At 43.3% G+C, this 25,886-nt stretch overlaps 1 protein-coding gene across 2 annotated transcripts; it reads right to left on the reverse strand.

Annotated features, from left to right (window-relative positions):
• Nucleotides 1–3,119: 3,119 nt before the first annotated feature.
• LOC145850215 (uncharacterized) lies at nt 3,120–25,820 on the reverse strand. Of its 2 annotated transcripts, none has more exons than XM_082975786.1 (17): nt 25,542–25,820; nt 25,341–25,402; nt 23,400–23,470; nt 21,948–22,059; nt 15,081–16,331; nt 14,734–14,871; nt 13,157–14,509; nt 10,128–10,271; nt 9,757–9,876; nt 7,686–7,841; nt 7,344–7,456; nt 6,699–6,831; nt 6,180–6,331; nt 5,850–5,946; nt 5,007–5,168; nt 4,378–4,541; nt 3,120–3,683 (listed from the first exon to the last, which is right to left on the reverse strand). In XM_082975786.1, exons 5-17 carry the CDS (start codon nt 16,225–16,227, stop codon nt 3,585–3,587), a joined length of 3,978 nt encoding a protein of 1,325 aa, XP_082831912.1. In that variant the 5' UTR covers nt 16,228–16,331; nt 21,948–22,059; nt 23,400–23,470; nt 25,341–25,402; nt 25,542–25,820; the 3' UTR covers nt 3,120–3,584. The 2 variants fall into 2 exon arrangements, with proteins under 2 accessions (XP_082831912.1, XP_082831911.1); XM_082975785.1 differs by having other exon boundaries at nt 23,400–23,493.
• Nucleotides 25,821–25,886: the final 66 nt, after the last annotated feature.

Consider the following 25,886-nt stretch of genomic DNA (forward strand, 5'->3'; position numbering starts at 1 on the left):
CTTCCCTCCCCTCTCTCATAACTCTATCCTGTCCTCTCTCATAACTCTATCCTGTCCTCTCTCTTCCCTGTCCTCTCTCATAACTCTATCCTGTCCTCTGTCTTCCCTCCTCCCTCTCATAACTCTATCCTGTCCTCTCTCTTCCCTGTCCTCTCTCATAACTCTATCCTGTCCTCTCTCTTCCCTGTCCTCTCTCATAACTCTATCCTGTCCTCTGTCTTCCCTCCTCCCTCTCATAACTCTATCCTGTCCTCTCTCTTCCCTCCCCCTCTCATAACCCTATCCTGTCCTCTCTCTTCCCTCCCCTCTCTCATAACCCTATCCTGTCCTCTCTCTTCCCTCCCTTCTCTCATAACCCTATCCTGTCCTCTCTCTTCCCTGTCCTCTCTCATAACTCTATCCTGTCCTCTCTCTTCCCTGTCCTCTCTCATAACTCTATCCTGTCCTCTCTCATAACTCTATCCTGTCCTCTCTCTTCCCTGTCCTCTCTCATAACCCTATCCTGTCCTCTCTCTTCCCTGTCCTCTCTCATAACTCTATCCTGTCCTCTCTCTTCCCTCCCCTCTCTCATAACTCTATCCTGTCCTGTCTCATCCTCCCCTCTCTCTTCCTCCTCTCTCTCTTCCTCATCTGTCTTTCTCCCCTCTCTCTTCCTCCTCTCTCTTCCTCACCTCTCTTTTCGCTCTCTTCTCTCTTCCTCCCTCCCCCCTCTCTTCCTTCCCTCTCTCTTCCTCCCCTCTCTCTTTGCTCCCCTCTCTCTTCCTCCCCTCTCTCTTCCTCCCCTCTCTCTTCCTCCCCTCTCTCTTTCTCCCCTCTCTCTTCCTCCCCTCTCTCTTCTCTCATAACTCACTTTCTTCACTCTCTATCCTTTCCCCTCTCTCTTCCCTCTCCTCCCTCTCTTCTCTTTCCTCTCTCTCCTCCCTCTCCTCTTCCTCTCCATTGCTCTGTTGTCCTTGTGTCTGGGCTGCAGTCCTCAGAGTCTGTAGAGACGCCCAGTCCCTTCTCGTGGTCTTCATGTTCACAGTGATCAGAGTGCAGACCATCCCCAGCAGAACACGAGAACACTGCATAGAAAGTGGAATCGACAACAAAGGGATCTCTCTCAACGTAAATCAGATGGGTCTTAGTCATTGACACACACACGTCTTCATAGATGACAGCAGACCAGTACTTCCCACTGTCCTCCAGTGAGACGTTAGAGAGCACCAAAGAGGAGTGAAGACTAGACACATTTATTCGGCCCTCCATATCCTCAAATCATTTCTGCGTTGGCAGATATACAGTATGTTTTGTGTGTCCATGATAACATCGTCCACCAGAGCGCTCTGTCTGTACCATACAAGTGAGATCAGCGTTACAGCCGAGAGCAGCTTCCCTTCCCTCTGAGAAGAACTCTGTGTGGGACTCGGACTTGAAGCACGCCAGCAGGTCACAGCATTGAAGAATCCTGAAACCCCTAAAACATACAGAAGCCTGTGTGGTTCAGCATCAGTGATGGGATGACCAGGGTGTAAGTCCCTGACACTTCCATCCACCATGTACATTTGTTTCCCTTGACCAGTGAGGTTTTCCTCAGAGGCGTTTTCACACGGCTATTCTAACTAAATCTGCCAGTATGCAACTCTTCTCCACTGGTGTTAAAGCAAGGCAGTGCACTGCATTTTCTCCCAATGAGCAATGGAGATACATTGCCTCAGGCCTCACTTCCATCAACTCCCTGTAAACACATTGCTGGGGCTCCAGTACCATTAAAAGAAAAGATATATTGTCCTCATTGGGGAAGTTGGTGATACGTAGAGTGGAGCTGTTCTCAACCATTTGCTTTCCCATTTCGTCCTCCAAGAAAGGTGCTAGGGAACTAATGTTGTCCCAAATGTTCAAATATAACCACCGGACGGTCACATTGTCACCACCCCTTGCCGTCCCACACAACAGGTCTACTGTCTCTCCTAACTGGATAAATGGCACAACTGGCTTCTTGCCTGTAGTTCTGAAAACGGTGAGGTCTATGTTCTTCTGTTTGGACCCTGTGCCATTTGTCCAGCACTCCACCTTGTAACGCCCAGAGTCTGACTGAGTGAGGTTGTTGATCTGGAGATAAGAATTGTTCCTCAGATTCACAGATAGCTTTTAGACGATCCCATAAGTCTGCATCCAGGCAGGAAGTCTCAGGTGAAGGGTTAGAGGTATTCACAGCAGCAGACTCTCTTCAGCTGAGGATCTGGTGATCAACCAGTAGTCTTCACCCACAGGAGTCGTGGAGAAGGAGGATTCTTTACCTTGTTCTTTCATTTTATAGGCATCAACAGCCAGTAGAACGCTGAGCTTTGTGACTGAAGCCATTCTGCTGCAAAATGTCTGTTCAATAGTTGGAACACACTCAGTCGGTGCTTCTGTGGTAAGACGTGACAAGCCAATAGCTTCATATGTTCAGCATAATTTATCTTTCCCCTGGATGCTGCAGTGCTAGAGACCTCACGGAGTTGAGCTCCATACCGACTCATCTTCTTTCCTGGGAATCCTTGATAAATGGACATTTCAGAGCAGAGTGTGCTGAGTTGTTAGATCAGGAACTAAATGCCTATTGGAGGAGGGAGAAGTGAATTAGATTGTGTTAGATTGTCACTGATTGAAAATGCTGATGGTGACAGAAACACACCAGGGATGTTTAGCCTCATTTTGTGTAGGTGGGTTTGAATCTGTGTCCCAAATGGCACCCTATTCCCTAAAGGCCCTGGTCAAAAGTAGTGGACTACATAGGGAATAGGGTGCCATTAGGGACGCAGCCCGGGTGTGGGTGTTATATTGCGTAACTGTCAACTGGAAATGTGTTTAGTAATGATGATTTCACATCTTATTACTGATTACTAACCTGTTCGAGGCCACCTCCTGCACTCTTCTCTCCTCTTGTCTAAATATTTCAAATCAGTTCACAAAATACTGTATCTGTGAACAGAACTGAAATATGTGAAATAAGCATGTATAGCACAGGTGAACTACACATGGTGATGAGTAACCTTGGCAACACCTGAAGAATCCTGTTAGCAGATTGACATCATTCCCATGATGTCAGTCACACACACACAACACCACTCACATAGTTGAGTACAAAAAACCCATCTCCATCCAGGCATTCATTTGCCTCATTTATTCCAATAGAGTGAGACAGTGCATATTTTATTACAGTAGTAGTGGGGTGGGTAACCTTTGTGATGTGCATCAGGTAGAGATGCTTTGGGGTCAGAACAGTAGAACAGTCATAGAGTTGGAGACGGTAAGAGTTTGGTCATAAAACAATACTATACAAAATGCTGCAATCAGAAATATTTCCTGTCTACAAATACAGCTGAGAGAGACAGCATGATAAAGGTACAGCTCAGGAGCCTGGTGCACTGCACTGTACAGTACAAGTACGGACTGATACGCTGTCTGTTGTGACGGCTGTTAAGACCACTGGACATGCAAGTTGAGGTGGAATTTGAGATGCAGGATGTGCGACATCCACACATTTATGGTCTCTTGGTGCTCCACTTTTCTGTTTCTCAAAGGAAGGGTTTTAGGGCTGGACGAGTCAGAGGACAGTCTTAGCCGTGGGTTGTGACGGAGATCCCGGCCGGTCGGAACTTCATCTCAGTAAAGGGAATGGACGAGTCTTTGCCCTTCCAGTCTATCCACACTACACCCTATAACACAGCACAAGCAGTTGAGTTACGTTCATTTAGTAGATTAAGTTGAGTTGACAAAACTTAAATTCAGTTACATTAGTTGATAAGAGTTGATAGCAGTTGACACAACTTCAAATAAGAAGTCTGTTCAAATCATAGAGATAGATAGAGGACTCTAGTGCCTAAAAGCCCGTTTTAGCATGGGCATCGTCATTGAGAAATGTCACCATTTTGAAGTAGTCAACTGGGTTGGACTTCCTATGGGTTAATGAAGGATCTCATAAATCCATCTGAGGGATCAGCCAATGAATTATACATGAGCAAACATTCCATAACTGCAGGTGGCAGTAATTCACAAACCTTGGCTTTATACCTGATCAAATAACACACTCCATGTGGCACTATGCACCTTTTCAGTTTGTTTACCAACTCATAGAAGTCGTAGAATAAAAAATTAACTAATTCAAAATGAAGATGGCCTTAATGGTGCTGCCCGTGCGCTCACAGATGCCATAATTGGACAGATACAAAGAAGAGTCCTCTATCATTCTCCATGGTTCAAATTGAAACACTCGAGATGTGGTGCAGTGTTTATAGCATATCAACATTGGGGTGCTGTCTTGCAATAGCAAAGACCAGGAAAGGCACTGTAATCAAAATGTCAATGCAACGACAAAAGCACTTAGTGGGAGGATAGTGATACTAGTCGTACCTGGTTGTTGCTGTTGGTGCCATAGAGGCCGTTGAGGTTGGTCTTGTAGCAGTTTTTGTACCACCAGCCGCCCATGTAGGCCCTGGCACAGTGGATGCCCAGGGGGTGGGGTTCCTTGTCTCTGGTGGAGAATGGGCGCCCGTTGTGGTACCTCATGGAGTCACCTTATAGACGTGATGGGGAAGAAAGAAAGAAGGACATTTCAGGATTTGTAGAGTGAGGGACCAATCCTACCACTCACTTCAGTAAAATGTTAACTTTAGTGAAATTATGTGAAAGGGATTGACCTCGTAATGAATATTTGTTTGTGAGCCTATTTGAGTTTTGGTTCCTCAACCTTAAGCACCTGCTCTGCTAGGCTCTGTCCTCACATTCTATCTTGGCTAGTGTACATTCTGCTCTGCTAGGCTCTGTCCTCACATTCTATCTTGGCTAGTGTACATTCTGCTCTGCTAGGCTCTGTCCTCACATTCTATCTTGGCTAGTGTACATTCTGCTCTGCTAGGCTCTGTCCTCACATTCTATCTTGGCTAGTGTACATTCTGCTCTGCTAGGCTCTGTCCTCACATTCTATATTTGCATTCCTTTCTCCTCGGTGTTCCGTTTCCCCTCCATCCCTGCCCTTTTACCTGCAGTGCCGGTGTATCCAGACACCTGGATGGCGTAGTGTTTGTCCTCTGAGTCGATGGTGAAGCTGGAGTAATGGGCATAGGCCGTATCGTTGCCTGAACGCAGGTCCACTCTCAGGCTCACTGGGCCCATGCTGGTCAGGTTGTGAAGCAGCTCATTACCTGGATGGACGAGAGATAGAGAGAGAGAAGATTAGGACATCATTTAAAACATACTATGTACTATGTACTCTATGTTCAAGCTGTGAGCTATGTAGAGTACATACGGTAAGCTTTGGTAGTAGCCTCCCTTTTGATGCAGTTAGCATGGTTGGGGTCAATTCCATTTCAATGGTGAGGGTGCGTAAAGGAGGAATTCAGATATGCCGTCATTGTTTTAGCATGACACGCAGAGGTTTTAAACTACGGAGCGTGACATGACTCAATGTGCCAGTAAATCAGCACAAACTACTTTTTCATTAAAAAAAAAATCAAATTGCCACCATCTTGGAGATTTACTGAAGCTATTGCAGATTCCAAACAAGAATAATGGAAACCACTGTATAATAGGACGAACTTAGCAAATGAGGTATTTGTGGTAAGTACATGGGGGCCGCCATCTTTATGCATGTCCTCTATTCAGTCAATTCAAGAAGTGGACTGAAATTCCTATTTAAAATGTTCTCATAGAGAGGATTAAAGAAAATTGGAAAATGAATTTCTGTTTACTTCCTGAAATGTCTGTTTACTTCCTTCCAATTTACTGAAATGATAATAGAAATGACCCCATCCCTGAACTACAGTTTCCTGTTTGTCCTCTTCTGAGGACTTTGAGTGGATCAGCAGCATTGAGCCAAACCTTACCGAGCCAGAACTCCTCGCTGAGTTTTCCAAAGCCGTTAGTGTAGTCACTCCAGGTTCTGAAGAAATCTGTCTTCCCGTTCATTCTCCTCTGGAACACCTACAGTATGCAACACATTCACAAAGCTGATATTGGAAACAGACAGACTCACCATAGAAAATAAATATTCATAGATGTCCCACATTTATAGCCATTCTACCATTCCCCCACGTACTATGTCCAACAAAATTCAGCTATTCAAAAGGAAATGTGATTGTCAACCTTTGGAATCAGATGGCTGATGATTCAATCCCATTCAAAGCCATGAGAGAGAGAGAAGCCATGTATCTTACCGTCCAGCCGCCTCCCTCAGTCTCCATGTCACAGTAGACTCTGACTGCCTTTCCTTCCTTTCCCTCTGGATATAGATCCACCTCTCCTGACTGGAGCGCTCCGTTCAGCAGCTCCTGGGAACACTCCGTGGGGAACGGGAAGCGCAGTTTTCCTGAGCCGAGGGGATACAATTACTATACAATTACTATAAGATTACTATACAATTACAATAAGATTACTATACAATTACTATATAATTACTTTAAGATTACTATACAATTACTATAAGATTACTATACAATTACTATACAATTACTATAAGATTACTATGCAATTACTATACGATTACTATAACATTACTATACAATTACTATAAGATTACTATGCAATTACTATACTATACGATTACTATAACATTACTATACAATTACTATATTCTCTGTAAAAGATAAGTAACCCTGTTTCCTTGAGTTGATGAAATGGAGAGACTCATGTGCAAAGTACATTTTCAAAATTCACTGCTGGTCTGTAACACCTACCTGTGATAAACTCAGTGGTGACAATAGATGTGTACTGTCCCTCTCTCTCTCCCTGTACCAGCACCGTATACTTAGACATAGAGAACAGTCCAGTCAGCTTGTACTCTGTCACCGTGGAGTCCAGAATCACCTCCTGGGGAGATAGAGGACCAGAGAAACAGATTTCTGAAACTGTTTTACCTCATGCACTGTTGTTTCACCTCATATAGTCCGTCCCAAATGGCACCCTATTTCCTATATAGTGCACCACTTTTGACTATGGGCCCTGGTTAAAAGTAGTACACTATAGGAATATGGTCATTTGGGACGCAACATTGTATACAGATGCAGGATCTTCATTTGATAGTATTTTTTATTTTTTTGTTGGTATTTGAGGTTTAAAAAGTCTTCTGAAGCTTGTAATTTCCACTTTGAAATTTCAGACTTGATTTTCCCTTAAGAACATTTTTTTCAGCCCTTATAAAAATGTCCATTACTTATAATAAACATAATTCATAGTTTCTGTTGGGGACAGGATTCTTTTCCTGCTGTAGCAAACTGGCTCAAATGAAGATCCTATATCTGTAGCATTGGTATACAATATAGTAGCAATATAGTTGTGGTATTAAGTTCATACGAATGTATCATGTGAGGAATAAAGCTCACCTTGGCCTCCTCTCCTGCCGTCTGATAGGTCACTCTGTATCTGCTGAACGCAACACTGGGGGATTTCCATGATACAACAGCAGAACGAGCGCCCACCTCACTGGCTTTTACAGCTGAAGGACAAACCATCACACATACAGGTACTTTCTGTCCTGGTTCTTTTCCCTATACAGTAGGACCTCAGAAATACCAACGTGTCGGGAATAGAGGTCGTTTGGAGCACTGAAATGTTTGTAACTTTGACCGGTCAGTCCGTAACTCTGAGCTTCTATCTTTGAGGTTCTACGCTGTAGTTACATGTGATGTGGTGCATGTCAGTGTGTTTCCACCCTGTGTACTCACCACTGGCAGTTGTGAAGGTGGTAGTGATGGCTGTGCTCTGCAGACTGTCTTTCTGGCTCAGGGCTTTGACTGTGTACAGGGTGGCTCTCTGCAGCCCTCTCAGCTGCTGGTCTACTGAGTTACCAGAGACCATCACTGTCACTGTTACATTAGGAGCTGTGGGAGAGACGAGGGAGGAGGGACAGGGAATGCAGCTTAGGCTGAATCACAGCTTGGAACGTGAGTAGAACAGTATACAATGTACAGGTGTAGTTATACTAGCTATGGTACATAGTATATACTACATGAGGTTGGTGGCACCTTAATTGGGGAGGACGGGCTCGTGGTAATGGCTGGAGCAGTTCCTATATGTTTGATGCCATTCCCTTTGCTCCATTCCAGCCACTATTAGGAGTCATCCTCCCCTCTGCAGCCTCCACTGGTCTACTGTGCCTTCTGAAAGTATTCAGACCCCTTGACTTTTTCCACATATAGTTATGTTACAGCCTTATTATAAAATGGATTCAATAGTTTTTTCCCCTAATCAATCTACACACAATACCCCATAATTACAAAGCAAAAATATATATATATATATATATCTTTTTTTGCTAATTTATATATAAAAATATATATATGACATTTACATAAGTATTCAGACCCTTTACTCAGTACTTTGTTGAAGCAACTTTGGCATCGATTACAGCATCGAGTCTTCTTGGGTATGATTCTACAGGCTTGGCACACCTGTATTTGGGGAGTTTCTCCCATTCTACTCTACAGATCCTCTCAAGCTCTGTCAGGTTTGATTGGGAGCGTTGCTGTACAGCTATTTTCAGGTCTCTCCAGAGATGTTCGATCGGGTTCAAGTCCAGGCTCTGGCTGGGCCACTCAAGGACATTCAGAGACTTGTCCTGAAGCCACTCCTGTGTTGTTTTGGCTGTATGCTTAGGGTTGTTGTCCTGTTGGAAGGTGAACCTTCTCCCCAGTCTGAGGTCCTGAGCACTCTGGGGCAGGTTTTCATCAAGGTTCTCTCTGTACTTTGCTCCGTTAATCTTTTCCTTGATCCTGACTAGTCTCCCAGTCCCTGCCGCTGAAAAACATCCCCCACAGCATGATGCTGCCACCTCCATGCTTCACCGTAGGGATGGTGCCAGGTTTCCTCCAGATGTGACGCTTGGAATTCAGGCCAAAGAGTTAAATCTTGGTTTCATCAGACCAGAGAATCTTGTTTCTCATGGTCTGAGAGTCTTTAGGTGCCTTTTGGCAAACTCCAAGCGGGGTGTCATGTGCCTTTTACTGAGGAGTGGCTTCTGACTGGCCACTCTACCATAAAGGCCTGATTGGTGGAGTGCTGACCTAGGCTCTTTTCCCCCGATTGCTCAGTTTGGTTGGGCGGCCAGCTCTAGGAAGAGTCTTGGTGATTCCAAACTTCTTCATTTAAGAATGATGGAGGCCACTGTGTTCTTGGGGATCTTCAATGCTGCAGACAGTTTTTGGTACCCTTCCCCAGATCTGTGCCTCGACACAATACTGTCTCGGAGCTCTATGGACAATCCTTTGACCTCATGGCTTGGTTTTTGTTCTGACATGCATTTGTCAACTGTGGGACCTTAGACAGGTGTGTGCCTTTCCAAATCATGTCCAATCAATTGAATTTACCACAGGTGGACTCCAATCAAGTTGTTTTATTTTTTATTTAACTAGGATGATCAATGGAAACAGGATCCACCTGAGCTCAATTTCCAGTCTCATAGCAAAAATGTCTTAAAACCTGTTTTCACTTAGTCATTATGGGGTATTGTGTGTAGATCGCTGTGGAGTTTTTTTATTTAATACATTTTAGAATGAGGCTGTAAAGTAACAAAATGTGGAAAAAGTCAAGGGGTCTGAATACTTTCTGAAGGAACTGTATAACTATATGTATGTATGTATGTATGTATGTATGTATGTATGTATGTATGTATGTATGTATGTATGTATGTATGTATGTATGTATGTATGTATGTATGTATGTATGTATGTATGTATGTATGTATGTATGTATGTATGTTCACCGTATCGTTTCATCAGGAAATGATACCACACTCACTTTTTGCAGACTCATAACTGATGATGAAGCGGTCTACTTGGCCCATGGCGGGGGTCCATTGCAGCACTGCCTTGGTATCTGTTATGTTAACTGCTTGGAGAACAGTTGGAGGGGCAGGTACTGCAGTCCAAAGACAATGTGTTTTACATGGTGAATTTAGCTAAATAACAATTATTGTTATGCCTTTATGTCATGTTTTAAAACACTTAATTGTTATCATATTGCAGAGCAAGAAACTGAAACCGTGGGTAAAAGTAAGGCAAATGCACTCTGGATCATTCTGCACTCCACATCCAAAGCAGAATGCATGATGATGTACTGTAATGGTGAGTTGCTACAGCACAATAGATCTAGGTAAGTGTGGTGATCACCTGTGGTCATGATGGCAATGAGGGGATCACTCTCTCTCTTCCCCATGGTGGACATCACACTGACTTCGTACGTGGCCCCTGAGGACAGCTTGGACAGAGACACCTGGGACTGCAGGGAATCCACAGACACAGAACCACTCTCTCCTGCCAGGATGACAGACACAGAACCACTCTCTCCTGTCAGGATGACAGACACAGAACCACTCTCTCCTGTCAGGATGACAGACACAGAACCACTCTCTCCTGTCAGGATGACAGACACAGAACCACTCTCTCCTGTCAGGATGACAGACACAGAACCACTCTCTCCTGTCAGGATGACAGACACAGAACCACTCTCTCCTGTCAGGATGACAGACACAGAACCACTCTCTCCTGTCAGGATGACAGACACAGAACCACTCTCTCCTGTCAGGATGACAGACACAGAACCACTCTCTCCTGTCAGGATGACAGACACAGAACCAGTCTCTCATGTCAGGATGACAGACACAGAACCACTCTCTCCTGTCAGGATGACAGACACAGAACCACTCTCTCCTGTCATGATGACAGACACAGAACCACTCTCTCATGTCAGGATGACAGACACAGAACCACTCTCTCCTGTCAGGATGACAGACACAGAACCACTCTCTCCTGTCATGATGACAGACACAGAACCACTCTCTCCTGTCAGGATGACAGACACAGAACCACTCTCTCATGTCAGGATGACAGACACAGAACCACTCTCTCCTGTCAGGATGACAGACACAGAACCACTCTCTCCTGTCAGGATGACAGACACAGAACCACTCTCTCCTGTCAGGATGACAGACACAGAACCACTCTCTCCTGTCAGGATGAAAGACACAGAACCCCTCTCTCCTGTCAGGATGACAGACACAGACCCACTCTCTCCTGTCAGGATGACAGACACAGAACCCCTCTCTCCTGTCATGATGACAGACAGACACAGAACCACTCTCTCCTGTCATGATGAAAGACTTAACAACACACTGGTCCTCAGGAGAAAACATGCACTATGACTGCATCCCAAATGGCACCCTATTCCCTTTACAGTATGATGCACTACATTTGACACATAGGGAATAGGGTGCCTTTATGATGCACTACATTTGACACATTGGGAATAGGGTGCCATTTGGGACACCGGCCATGATTGACACTTAAACAGTGTCAGTGTTTGGGGATGACAAAGGTATTTTGGCTGAACAGCTGATCTGTCTTTCATTAATGGAGCACACAAGAATGCTACAAAAGTTGTATCTTCCATTTGAATAATTCTGGTTAAGCCCCTGTGCTGACAAAAGGAGTGAGAATAAACTCTTTTTAAAGTGTTCAAAGTTTCATCACCTTGTCAATTATAGTAGTGATGGGGTCAAATTGGGGTCATGATAGGGGAACCAACGTCCCCCCCCCCGGGCATGTTTAGTTTTTTGCCCTAGCACTACACAACGGATTCAAATGTTGCCCTAGCACTACACAACGGATTCAAATGTTGCCCTAGCACTACACAACGGATTCAAATGTTGCCCTAGCACTACACAACGGATTCAAATGTTGCCCTAGCACTACACAACGGATTCAAATGTTGCCCTAGCACTACACAACGGATTCAAATGTTGCCCTAGCACTACACAACGGATTCAAATGTTGCCCTAGCACTACACAACGGATTCAAATGTTGCCCTAGCACTACACAACGGATTCAAATGTTGCCCTAGCACTACACAGCGGATTCAAATGTTGCCCTAGCACTACACAACGGATTCAAATGTTGCCCTAGCACTACACAGCGAATTCAAATTTTGCCCTAGCACTACACAACGGATTCAAATGTTGCCCTAGCACTACACAGCGGATTCAAATGTTGCCCTAGCACTACACAGCGAATTCAAATTTTGCCCTAGCACTACACAGCGGATTCAAATGTTGCCCTAGCACTACACAACGGATTCAAATGTTGCCCTAGCACTACACAACGGATTCAAATGTTGCCCTAGCACTACACAACGGATTCAAATGTTGCCCTAGCACTACACAACGGATTCAAATGTTGCCCTAGCACTACACAACGGATTCAAATTTTGCCCTAGCACTACACAACGGATTCAAATAATCAACTCATTATCAAGGAGGGGCCGCAGGACCGAGTTTGGGAAACCCTGACTTAGAGGTAGATAACATGATAAAAGTTAAGGGAACCGTGACCGAGTGAGAGTATGTGATTTTGAAGCCGGAGATTTTGCTCTTTGGTTTGGACCAGGACACAGAAAGAGAGGCTTCTGTCACGTTACTAAATACCAGCTCGGTAGGTGGCTCAGGCCCTGCATGGGGAAGAAAATGAATAAGGAAGAGGAGAGGCCAGTAGAAGATCTTTACAGGAACCTCATATTCATTGTCTCCAGCACCACACCAGTGTCAACATATGCGAAAACAGGGTGTTTCTATGTTCTGTGTGTTAAAAAGGTCCTAAAAACTGCTTCTCTGTGACATCACAAGGTTGGATTAAAAGTTAAAAAAAGGGTGATTTTCTAAAGGTGTTTCTAGCCAGAAGGAGGGTATATTCTTGCTCCCCAGGTCATGGTGAATGTCATGGTGTTTTAAAATGGCTACATTTTGATGATGACATCGGTACAAGTTTTTTACTTGATATTTTTTTATACAAAACGTGGAAATACACCGTTTTCACATATGTAGACACTGGTATTGTGCTGGAGATAATGAACATGAGGTTGAAAAGTGGTGGAATTGTCCTTTAAGTGTGAAGGAAAAGGTTAATAAGTCACTAAAGTCACAGTAAATTTGAAGTATAGAAAATATAGATACAATGGGATATTCTGTCTCGAGACAAGTGATGATTTAGTGCAGCCACAGTTTAAATGAAAGAGAGACATGCAGGCTATCCAATACATGAACAAGCACATTGAATGAAAAGATACATTACTATAGGAGTTATTCATAAAAAGTTATGGTCAGATGTTATGAATAAGTCTCTATGTGGGTTTGGTTCTCCTAATTACCTGTCATGGCGGTTACTCTGTGGATCTTGGAGCGGGATCCGGGAGTGGTGCCAAATATGTGCAGGGAGTATCGGGTCTGAGGTCGCAGGTTACTGAACTCCACAGAGCGAACGCTGCCGGGGAGAACAACGGACACCCTCTTTGTGTGAGCTTTACCTCTGGAGCTACTTGGAGCTTTAGTGGGGAAAGCCACAGTTCCATTAGGGCTCTGTTTCCGGATCTCAATGGTGGTGTTGGCGACTGCGGCTACTCTGTCCTCTTCCCCGAGAGCAGCTTCCTCCTCCGCCTCTTCCTCCTCATCTTCCTCGCCCTCTGCCCTGTGCTCTCTTCTGGACACAGTGAAGTTCTTAAACATGGCTGTCGGGGCCGACCATGTGAGGGTGAAGCCGTACGTGGTGATGTTCTGAACCTTCACAGAGCCAAGCCCGCTGCCCACTCCTGTTCCTTCTTTCTTTGTGGTGTTTCTGGAAGACTGGATAGTTGTTGTCCTGTTGCTGAGGACTTTGACTTCAGAGGTGGTCTCCACAGTGGTCATGTTCACAACATACTGACTCTTCCGTGTGACTGGCTTCCCTTTGCCTGACCCTGTCTTCACAGTAGTTTTAGATGTGCCTGAGGAGATGTCTGCCTCTGTCTTAATGTCCTTTGTAAGGGTGATCTTGCCCGTCCCAGCCTTAGTGCTATCAAAAGCCAATGACACCTTTGTAACGTTCATAGTCCCCTGAACTAATTTCACCTTTTTGACTGTTTTCTTTCCAGATGTTAGAGTCACATTCTTCTCAGCCAACGTCGACTGCTCCAGAGTCTCTTTTCCTGACCGGGTTTTGTTCACAAACATCTTCACAGTGCTTTGGGTGACATTGGCTTGAGGCTGGTCTTGGAGGTTGCCAGCTTCAGCATTGGCTTTACCTGCAGATTCCTCCTTTACTGTTACTTTCAACTTCAGGTCTGGTTTAGACTGCTTCTTTATAACTGTCGTTTTGCCTTTGCTCTCTTGCTTTCTTCCTCCATGGTGTTTCAACAGAACCTGTCCGACGGTTGGTCGGCCCAGTCCAATCTTGGTAGCATTGGAATAGGTGGAGAGTTTACTTTTGGTTTTAGTGACAGTAACCCCTTGTTTGGCTTGTGTCTTGGTGAGGCCTGCTTTTACACTTGTGGTCACTTTTGTTTTGCTTTTGATGTCACCATCCTCTTTGGCGGCTGTAGGTGTCTTTTGCTCTGTTTTCTTCTGGAAGAGGATTTGGTCTGCCTTGGTCTTCTTCCCCTGCAGACTCTCCGTGATAGCATTGCTCTCAGGTGATACCTTCAATGCCACCGTCTCCACCGTTATCTGGATTTTGTCTTTGGTACCTTCTGGAGATGAGAGAAAAAATATGTGTTCCAATAACCACACTAGCATACAACTTAGAATGAAGGAATGTATATTGGGCATGCGTTCTAAGTGGTGTGCTTGTGTGTGGCGACTGGAAGTTAACCTTATATTATGAGGTGCTAGTATGTCTCTAGCTGAATTGCAATAAAGAAAATCAGATCAAAGAAGACAAGTCAGATCAAATGAAGAAGGCACAGTAACTCACTTTTACTGCAGTCAGCTCCAGCTCTACATTTTCTGCAGTCTAGACCAAGGAACCCTGGGAGGCAGACACACTTTCCCTTCTCACATTTCCCATTTGCACTGCAGCCATTGGGACATGGGCCTTTGGAGCAGGAAGCACCTGGTAGAAAGGGGAAGAGAGTAAACAGTATGAAACCAGACAGAGCAAACATCAAAAGATGAAATGTTAATGTTGGTTACCAGAAAGACTCTGGATTTAATTCAAACTAGCCTCATGGATAATCTCCATATCAGAATGAAGTTATTATATGAAAGAGGTTTGCGTCTAGAAGGTTACGGTTATGTGTAACTAAATAAGACCAGTCGTACATTTACTCTTCATGAGGGAGATCTCTTTCTCCAGCCTGCCAACGCGTCCTTTCAGTTTTGCCATCTCAGCCACACATCCCCCAGTGCAGGAGGTAGGAACCAGACTGATGCGGTGGGTCAGGGTTAGAGGAAAGCCAGGCTTCAGCTTCAGCTCATGGGTCTGGGTCTGCTCCTTGGTGCGGTTGCTAGTGTCGCTCTGGGTGTCCTTGCTGATGCAGCCAGAGTCAGAAGTGATGAGCACCTTGATGGGGATGGGATGCGGCGGTGTGGGGGAGGGTTTGTCTTTGGTGGTGGTCTTTGGACCACTGGCTGTGAGAGGTTTGAGGGGGGTTGAAGAGGCTGGAAGAATCTGATTGGCTTCAGTTGGGCTTAAGGCTTTTGGAGTGGGCTTAGGGGTCTCTTTGGTGAGTTTGATGAGCTTGGCTGTTGGAGGCTTGAGGCGTGTCGAGGGGGCTGGATGTGTCTGATTGGCTGCAATTGGGTTTAGGGCTTTCACAGTGGGCTTAGGGGTCTCTTTGGTGAGTTTGACGAGCATGGCTGTTGGAGCCTTGAGGGGGGTCGAGGGGGCAGGATGTGTCTGATTGGCTGCAGTTGGGCTTAAGGCTTTTGGAGTGGGCTTAGGGGTCTCTTTGGTGAGTTTGATGAGCTTGGCTGTTGGAGGCTTGAGGGGTGTCGAGGGGGCTGGATGTGTCTGATTTGCTGCAGTTGGGCTTAGGGCTTTCAGAGTGGGCTTAGAGGTCTCTTTGGTGAGTTTGATGAATGTGACTATTGGAGGCTTGAGGGGGGTCGAGGGGGCTGGATGTGTCTGATTGGCTGCAGTTGGGCTTAGGGCTTTTGGAGTGGGCTTAGGGGTCTCTTTGGTGAGTTTGATGAACGTGGCTGTTGGAGGTTTGAGGGGGTTTGTGGGGGCTGGATGTGTCTGATTGGCTGCAGTTGGGCTTAGGACTTTCGGAGTGGGCTTAGGGGTCTCTTTGGTGACTTTGACGAGCGTGGCTGCGGTTTTTGGTTTTGTGAGGGAGAGGGTGAGTAGGACGTAGGGTTTGGGTTCACTTCCTGTTCCTGTGGCATTTCTTTTCTCATAGGTTACTGGAGTTTGAAGGGAGGGAAACGGGGTTAGCAGGAAGAGGAGGGCTAGAGAAAACAACATTTTGAGACAGAATAGTTTTTGGAGGGTCCGAATTCCAACAGTTCTATAAACTCCTTCCCCAATGTCTCAGTGGAGAGGAGGCTAGACAATCCACCAGGGTTATCCTACAAATGAAAAAGAAAAAACAAGTCAGCCAAGATGAGTATACTCAGATTACAGTTTATTAACATATGCAAAGCCATTCTGGAACCAAGTCATAAAGTTAGGTTTGTACTGTGGCCATTGGCCGTAGAGGTATGTAGTGACTACGAGCCAGAGGCTCAGCGCACAACAGATAAGCACTGTGCTCACTACTAGTAGTATATTCTGAGGTGCTGCTGTACATTTTCACTGGACATTTCCGCTCTCCTTCTCCAACCACATATACTGAACCCTTTCCTCACTTTGCTCCTAAACTATTTGTTTTTTTGCTCACTCACCAGGTGAAGAAAGGGGCTATTATACCATACAAACCCAACTACTTGTAGTAGCTCTCTCCAGAAGTCCTCTTTGAGGTCAAACCCCCACATCCAAACTGACAAAGATTATTTGGAATGCTTTCAATGAGAACATTATTCTTATCACAGGAGGTTGGTGGCACCTTAATTAGGCAGGACAGGCTGGTGGTAAAGGCTGGAGCGGAATCAGTGGCACATTTTTGTTGTTGTTGGTATTAGCCCATTTTGAGGGAAAAAAAGTACAAAAAAAATAAAATACATATATATTTTTTTTACAGCTTTTCTGTTACATATACATACATTTTGCATATACATTTCGCATACACATTTTACATACATGGTACTTTTATATAAAGCAGTCACATAACAATTATACATTACCAAACATCAGCTCTTTAATCCCACCCCTCTGCCACTCTCAGCCCATCCCAGCTATCACCATAGTCCACCCTCGATTGGTTTCCATATGTTTTTCAATTGTTCTGTGATGTTTTACATCATTTTTAACTTTTCTAATTCTATAGTATCCACAGATTGTGAGCTAAAGATGAAAACCTTTCCTACGAGTATTATTATATTATTTATTGACTGACTATGGCTTTCCAAATCGCCAAACACTGCTATTTGTATGAATAATTTTAAGTGCATGTTGTTATTTTTTAACCATTCCTGAACCTATGACCAGAAACAAGCTACATAGGGGCAATACCAGAATAAATTATATATTGATTCTGTCTCTTCGCAGCAAAATCTACAGAGCTGAGATTGTTGTACGCCCCATATATATAAACTCAGCAAAAAAAGAAACATCCCTTTTTCAGGACCCTGTCTTTCAAAGATAATTCGTAGAAATCCAAATAACTTCCCAGATCTTCATTTTAAAGGTTTTAAACACTGTTTCTCATGCTTGTTCAATGAACCATAAACAATTAATGAACATGCACCTGTGGAATGGTCATTAAGACACTAACAGCTTACAGACGGTAGGCAATTAAGGTCACAATTATGAAAACTTAGGACACTAAAGAGGCCTTTCTACTGACTCTGAAAAACACCAAAAGAAAGATGCCCAGGGTCCCTGCTCATCTGCGTAAACGTGCCTTGGGCATTCTGCAAGGAGGCATGAGGACTGCAGATGTGGCCAGGGCAATACATTGCAATGTCCGTACTGTGAGACACCTAAGACAGCGCTACAGGGAGACAGGACGGACAGCTGATCATCCTCGCAGTGACAGACCACGTGTAACAACACCTGCACAGGATCGGTACATCCGAACATCACACCTGCGTGACAGGTACAGGATGGCAACAACAACTGCCCGAGTTACACCAGTAATGCACAATCCCTCCATCAGTGCTCAGACTGTCCGCGATAGGCTGAGAGAGGCTGGACTGAGGGCTTGTAGGCCTGTTGTAAGGCAGGTCCTCACCCGACATCACCGGCAACAACGTTGCCTATGGGCACAAACCCACCGTCGCTGGACCAGACAGGACTGGAAAAAAGTGCTCTTCACTGATGAGTTACGGTGTTGTCTCACCACAGGTGATGGTAGGATTCACGTTTATCGTCGAAGGAATGAGCGTTACACTGAGGGCTATACTCTGGAGTGGGTTCGATTTGGAGGTGGAGGGTCCGTCGTAGTCTGGGGCGGTGTGTCACAGCATCATTGGACTGAGCTTGTTGTCGTTGCAGGCAATCTCAATGCTGTGCATTACAGGGAAGACATCTTCCTCCCTCATGTGGTACCCTTCCTGAAAGCTCATCCTGACATGACCCTCAAGCATGACAATGCCACCAGCCATACTGCTCGTTCTGTGCGTGATTTCCTGCAAGACAGGAATGTCACTGTTCTGCCATGGCCAGTGAAGAGCCCGGATCTCAATCCCATTGAGCACGTCTGGGACCTGTTGGTTCGGAGGGTGAGGGCTAGGGCCATTCCCCCCCAGTAATATCCGGGAACTTGCAGGTGCCTTGGTGGAAGAGTGGGGTAACATCTCACAGCAAGAACTGGCAAATCTGGTGCAGTCCATGAGGAGGAGATGCACTGCAGTACTTAATGCAGCTGTTGGCCACACCAGATACTGACTGTTACTTTTGATTTTGACCCCCCCTTTGTTCAGGGACACATTATTCAATTTCTGTTAGTCACATTTCTGTGGAACATGTTCACTTTATATTGTTCAGTTTATGTCTCAGTTGTTGAATCTTGTTATGTTCATACAAATATTTACACATGTTAAGTTTGCTGAAAATAAATGCAGTTGACAGTGAGAGGACGTTTCTTTTTTGCTGAGTTTAGATATATATATATATATTGCATTCTGTTGGTGGCAATATATATAATGACATATATTGTTATATAATATAATTACATATATTGAATCAAGTGTTTTTTGTACCAGTTCATAAACCATGTGCCATGGAATTGGTACAAAGAAAATCTCTTCCCATTTATTTTGCAACCTGTATGACGCAGCTGTCAACATTTTTGTCCTCAAAAGAAACTGGTGTATTTGTCTATTTATGTCAATTCCTTTCATCCAATTTGTATATTTAATATATGGCAGGAAAACATGTTCCCTACCTTCTCCCTTTTCCACTTGCCTCCATTTTTGTGGTAGTGCTGCAATCAGTTGGTTGTAAGTTTGGATTGAGCAGATATTCCCATATATTTTCGACAGCTGCATATGTGACATAACTCCTCCGTTTCTATTCATAATATCATTAATAAATATAATACAATTTTTAAACATTTTTTCCATAAAGAATGTTTTTTTATTAATCAGTATGTTTGAGTTTAACCATAACATTTGTTGTAATATTTGTTTTATCTTTTCTGGAGGATAAAACTGAAATTGTAACCGTCTTTGTATAGCTTGTTTAAGAAAGGCCAATACTTTAAACAACATTTCATTTTCAATTAGTTGGAAATGAGAAGTTGTAATTGGTATAAAGGCAAAAAGGCAAATTTTTTAACAAAGGATGAGCCTTTCTTAATAATCTACAGGAGAACCATTTTGGGTTTAGTATAATTTATGTATGAGTGAAGCTTTTAGTGAGAGGTTTAAAGCTTTAATATTTAATACTTTTAGCCCCCCAAACTCATATTCATTATATAAATAGGCACATTTAATTTTGTCTGGCTTAGCATTCCAAATAAAATGAAATATTTTCTGCTCATATGATTTAAAAAATGAGTCAATTAGAGTAGGCAGTGCCATTAGTAAGTAAGTAAACTGTGATAAAACCAAAGAGTTAATCAATGTGTTTTTCCATAAATAGACAAGTATTTACATGGTTGCAGAATTGTATCTATTTTTGCTAACTTTCTATTGAAATTGATTGTGGTAAGTAAAAAAAATAATAATTGAGATGTGAATACCAAGTATGTCTACTTCACCATCCACCCATTAAAGTGGTAAACTACAAGGTAGTGTAAACAATGTATTTTTTAACAATCCTATACGTAATATGGTACACTTGTCATAATTAGGTTTTAGTCCAGAGAGGCTAGAAAAGTGATCAAGATCTTCAATGAGACTGTGCAGGGATCCAGATTGTATACTTAAGAAAAAACTTGAGTCATCGGCATGCATTGACACTTTTGTTTTTATCCCCTGGATTTCTAACCCTTTGATGTTCTTGTTGGATCTAATTTTAGTAGCTAGCATTTCAATGGCCATAATAAATAGATATGGAGACAACAGACAGCCTTGTTTTACTCCTCTTAAAGCTGAATACTTTCTGAGAAGTAACCATTATTTACTATTTTACATCTGGGGTTGCTGTACATAACTTTAACTCATTGTATAAGAGATTTGCGGAAATTAAAGTAACCCAGGCATTTATTTATAAATTCTAGTCGTACTTTATCAAACGCCTTTTCAAAATCTGCTATGATGACCAGGTCTGGTATCATTGATGTTTCATAATGTTCAATTGCTTCAAGTAATTGACGTATATTATCTCCAATATATCGTCCATGTAAAAAACCTGTCTGCTCAGGATGAACAATATCTGGTAAAACCTTTTTTATTCTATGTGCTATGCATTTCGCCAGGATTTTCGATCACAACATTGAAGTGTAAGAGGCCTCCAGTTTTTTAAATGGGTGGAATGTTATAATATACATCAAACTCATGATTTCAATTTTTTTTTGTATGCCATTCCATTTACTCCGTTCCAGACATTATTGTGAGCCGTCCTCCCCTCAGCAGTCTCCACTGATGCTTAGTACAGTACAGTACAGTACAGTTAAAGAGCTTGGGCAAGCAAGGGAATATCTGGAAAGCATTTTACACATAGACATCGATACTCTGATGACAGAAATAACAAATATTTCTCTCACTGGATGGCTAACTCCAATGGCTGATTAAATGATAAGGCCAGGTCACTTCCTAGGCTAGCAAGTTACTTCATTTTGTAGTAGGAAAAAGTAGGAAAAAGGTGTCAGGACTGGGAACTGAGACCTAGAGGGTCCTGCTGCCCTGTCGGTGGTGAGTCTGTGCAGAGGTGGAACAGAGCCTTACTGTATGCTGCTCACTGTGCGTCTTTGACTAACGAATGTCTTACATCATCTGCACCCGTGCCTTATGAAAACCACCAGGAGAAATATGCTCAGATTAAATGTATTTCTTAAATCTCAGGGGAATGAAATGAATGAGGAAACACAGCTATACAGTAGCTAGTATATTAGGAGCATACAGAGCATCTGTAATATAATGACATTTATGAAGGGTGTGCACAACTACTGTGTTAAATAAATGATTTATTATTTCATAATAATTTATAGATTGTGAATAAAAAAAAATGGACAGTTTTATGGCTGCTGATAAAGCATTACTAAAACACTCAGACTACAACCATGCTTCTCACCACTATTCATGCATTGATGTTCCATTGTACTGTACCTCAACTAATTACATGTACAACTAAGTTCTGAAATTAGATTACAACTCATTAGTAAGTACATAAACTTTTTGTAATTGGAGAACAATACTAGTAAATTCATGACTATTAACATTAGTACTGACTTGGAATGAAGTAGATCATTGATCATTCAGCACCGGCCTCTCTTCTCACATACCCCACAGATTTAAGAACATAGACTGATGATGACCATATTTCATTGTATTTCATTGTATTTAAATGTAGTATTCCTATGACATTATTTAACTATAGATGCTTGACTCTATGGTATTTTAATTGTTCATTCATTAATAAAAAAACTTTGAATAACATGATCATCCATCCATAAGTTTGTAGGAAAAGGGGAAACTTACCAGGACAATAATTCCCTCCTGTGACTTAGTGTGTATCAGTCTTTTGCACCTCATATAGACTTCTGCCCAGGCATGAAGGAGGGAGGAGGAAAGAGGAGAGAGAGAGAGAGAGCTAGAGAGAGAGAGAGAGAAAGGACCACCACTAGAAAGAGGGTAAAGTCTGCTCCTACTTATAAACGCCCCACCCCCCCACCCCAGAATCCCCTCAACCCCCTCCACCTACCCCCCTCATTGAAACTCTTGCAACCTCCATGGAAAATATTTGATTAGGATATGTCAAAAACTGAAGTCATCTTTAGATTTAGTTTCAAGGATTTTGATTTTTGGCCATACTGTGCATGCTACTCTACACTACACTTACATGTACATTTTTTTTCACCTTTATTTAACCAGGTAGGCAAGTTGAGAACAAGTTCTCATTTACAATTGCGACCTGGCCAAGATAAAGCAAAGCAGTTCGACACATACAACAACACAGAGTTACACATGGAGTAAAACAAACATACAGTCAATAATACAGTACTAAAATAAGTCTATATACAATGTGAGCAAATGAGGTGAAATAAGGGAGGTAAAGGCAAAAAAAGGCCATGGTGGCAAAGTAAATACAATATAGCAAGTAAAACACTGGAATGGTAGATTTGCAGTGGAAGAAAGTGCAAAGTAGAAATAGAAATAATGGGGTGCATAGGAGCAAAATAAATAAATACAGTAGGGGAAGAGGTAGTTGTATGGGCTAAATTATAGATGAGCTATGTACAGGTGCAGTGATCTGTGAGCTGCTCTGACAGCTGGTGCTAGTGAGGGAGATAAGTGTTTCCAGTTTCAGAGATTTTTTACATGTACATAAACATATCACAGTCAACAGGTGTTGTTTTTTACTCAACGTCCTCAAACCTGATGTATTACAGACGTCAATAGAAGAAAGCCTGGTCCGGATACCATCCTCTAGTCTCTAAGACTAGGGCCTTGTTCAGTCAGAAAAATGTTTAGCTAGAGTGTGATACAACAACACTACTGCATATTTAGCACACACCCCCACCGCCCCCGCAAGGCGTGGGGGCCCACAACCCCTCTCCGCCCCCCCCAAATAATAATAGTCATGTTTTTCTTGGGGGGGTGGGGGGGGGTGTTTGTGGTCCCCCCAGATAGCAAATGAACACGTCATAAGCAATGCAATGTTTTTTTGAATTACAGGAAATTTGCTTTAAAACTGCAAAATTTTCTCTGTGTTGAATAGCAGAAAATTAGCTCTAAAACAGCAACATTTTCTCTCAGCCTCATGGCAAAATGTGTAGAATAGCATGAGATTAGCTATAAACCTGCACATTTCTCCCTGCCCCATTTTTAGTTCGAACCCTGCCTACAGTATTTGAGTTTCCCTCTGAAACGTTCATATCGGTTTTGATTGAATAGTGTTTCAGATTACCATGATTCAGATGGGATACATACCATGATGCCGCAGGTATTGGTTGGAGAGCTGGGGCCACAGACCTGCAGTACTGTCTGTATGAATGGCGTGTCTGTTGGAGGTAATAGGATAGAACTACAGGGGTGTTATGTAAGTGACTGAATAGCTAGCAGATCTAACGGATGCTGTATGAAAGAAGCATTGCGTCTTTTACCCACATTACCACCCACCAGCCCATCTTTTGTAAACCACATACACACACTTCACGTGCGCATGCCTGCACGCACACATATTTGCACAATCAAACACATTTGCGTACGCAGACACACATAAACACACACAGACACAGCACAAAATGTGCACAAACAAACACAAATACCCCCCACACACCAACACCTGCAAAAACCTGAGTGGTTATCGTACAGTACAATGGATCTCTTTACACCTCCCTGCCTCTTGAAAACACTACCCGACACCAGAATGTCCCCTGGACCCTTTTCAATGCCTTTATCTCAATGACCTGTGCTGAAAACACACTGGAATCCCCCTGAAAACACACTGGAAACACACTGAAAACACACTGGAAACATACTGAAAACACACTGGAAACACACTGAAAACACACTGAAAACACATTGGAATCACACTGGAAACACACTGGAAACACACTGAAAACACACTGGAAACACACTGAAAACACACCGGAAACACACTGAAAACACACCGGAAACACCCTGAAAACACACTGGAAACACACTGGAAACACACTGAAAACACACTGGAAACACACTGAAAACACACTGGAAACATACTGAAAACACACTGGAAACATACTGAAAACACACTGGAAACACACTGAAAACACACTGGAATCCCCTGAAAACACACTGGAAACACACTGAAAACACACTGGAAACACACTGGAATCACCCTGAAAACACACTGGAAACACACTGGAAACACACTGAAAACACACTGGAAACACACTGGAAACACACTGGAAACATACTGAAAACACACTGGAAACACACTGAAAACACACTGAAAAGACACTGAAAACACACTGGAAACACACTGAAAACACACTGGAAACATACTGGAAACATACTGAAAACACACTGAAAACACACTGAAAACACACTGGAAACACACTGGAAACACACTGAAAACACACTGGAAACATACTGGAAAACTACAGCCTCAATACAATATCCCCCTTTTCTGTCATGTCCCCTATGGGTGAGACATTGCTACGTCCCTAATGGCACCCTAGTCCCTATGGGATGCAGCCAATGACTCCAGTGATAAAATTAACTGGGTCAACCTCACACACGCTCCACTTGGGTGGTCTGTTCTCAGCAGCACCTCCATCTGGTGGCAACTTCCAACAGCGACTCTGCCCTCTCTCCCCATCTCTCTCTCTTTCTCTCGCTCTCTCCATCCTCTCTCTACACCTCCCCATATCTCTCTCTCCAAATCTGTCTCTCCTCTCTCTCTAACTCACCATGGACCACCCACCAACTGCTGACCTTGCCTTGGCCTTTGGAGAATGGGTGAAACCAGACAGGCATGGCTGAATGCACTATAGACTACATCACAAGCATGTCCTGGTTCAGCAGTCGACTGCTGCGTCAGCACTTTGGGAATCGTTGATTAGAGATCTTGTGGTGAAGGAAGATGTCAGTCGTTTTATCTGTACTGACGTCGTTGTTATTATCGAGGCCTACTGAATGGGACCAATGACTACTCTTAATTGTGAATATGCCGACTACTTTGTTCTTGGCCTAGTTATTGGGAATCCATTTTTGTGTGGAATGTTTATATAACTAATGTGAATACAGCATCATCCAACTTCTGACACTCACCAAACAGTCTGGCATTGTTTAACATGTGAAGAACCACAGAGGTTTGATCAAGGTCATAAGGATAATTGACAGGTAATGACATTCTATGTAGATTATATTGTATATAGAGAAACATACCTTAGCGTTTACTGTACAGTAGCATAAACACAGACAGCCTGGGGGATGCCAGGATGCAAATTCTAGATTCAAACCATTTAGGAGAAAAAAATAAACATGTATGAATTTGAGATGTGCTGAAGGTGTTAGTCAAGAAACAGTCAAATAAGGTATGTCTGAAGTGAAAATGTGTGATGTTGAGGTATGTGTGCATTTGCTTACCCTTTATTGATTCACGTTTAATGAGAAGTCTAACGGCAATGGCAAAAACAGTACGGCCATTGACCTGGATATGATTGAAGTGATGGCCAGTACTCCCATGCTGCTTACATTGGAACAGGGTTCTGACATTAAAATAATATCAGCAAACAAACCCTGGACTGTTCCTCTGCAGCTCCACCCATAGCCCTCCTCCCTCCCTCTTTTCTCTCTTTTCTCTTCTCTTTCACTCTCCCTCTCTCTCCCTATCTCTCCCTCTCTCCCTCTCTCTCTCTCTCCCTCTCCCTCTCTCACCTGCTCTCTCTCTCTCTCTCTCCCTCTCCCTCTCTCACCTGCTCTCTCTCTCTC

This window comes from Salmo salar, chromosome 05 (genome assembly GCF_965601325.2).
Source record: "Salmo salar chromosome 05, fSalSal1, whole genome shotgun sequence".
NCBI lineage: Eukaryota > Metazoa > Chordata > Actinopteri > Salmoniformes > Salmonidae > Salmo > Salmo salar.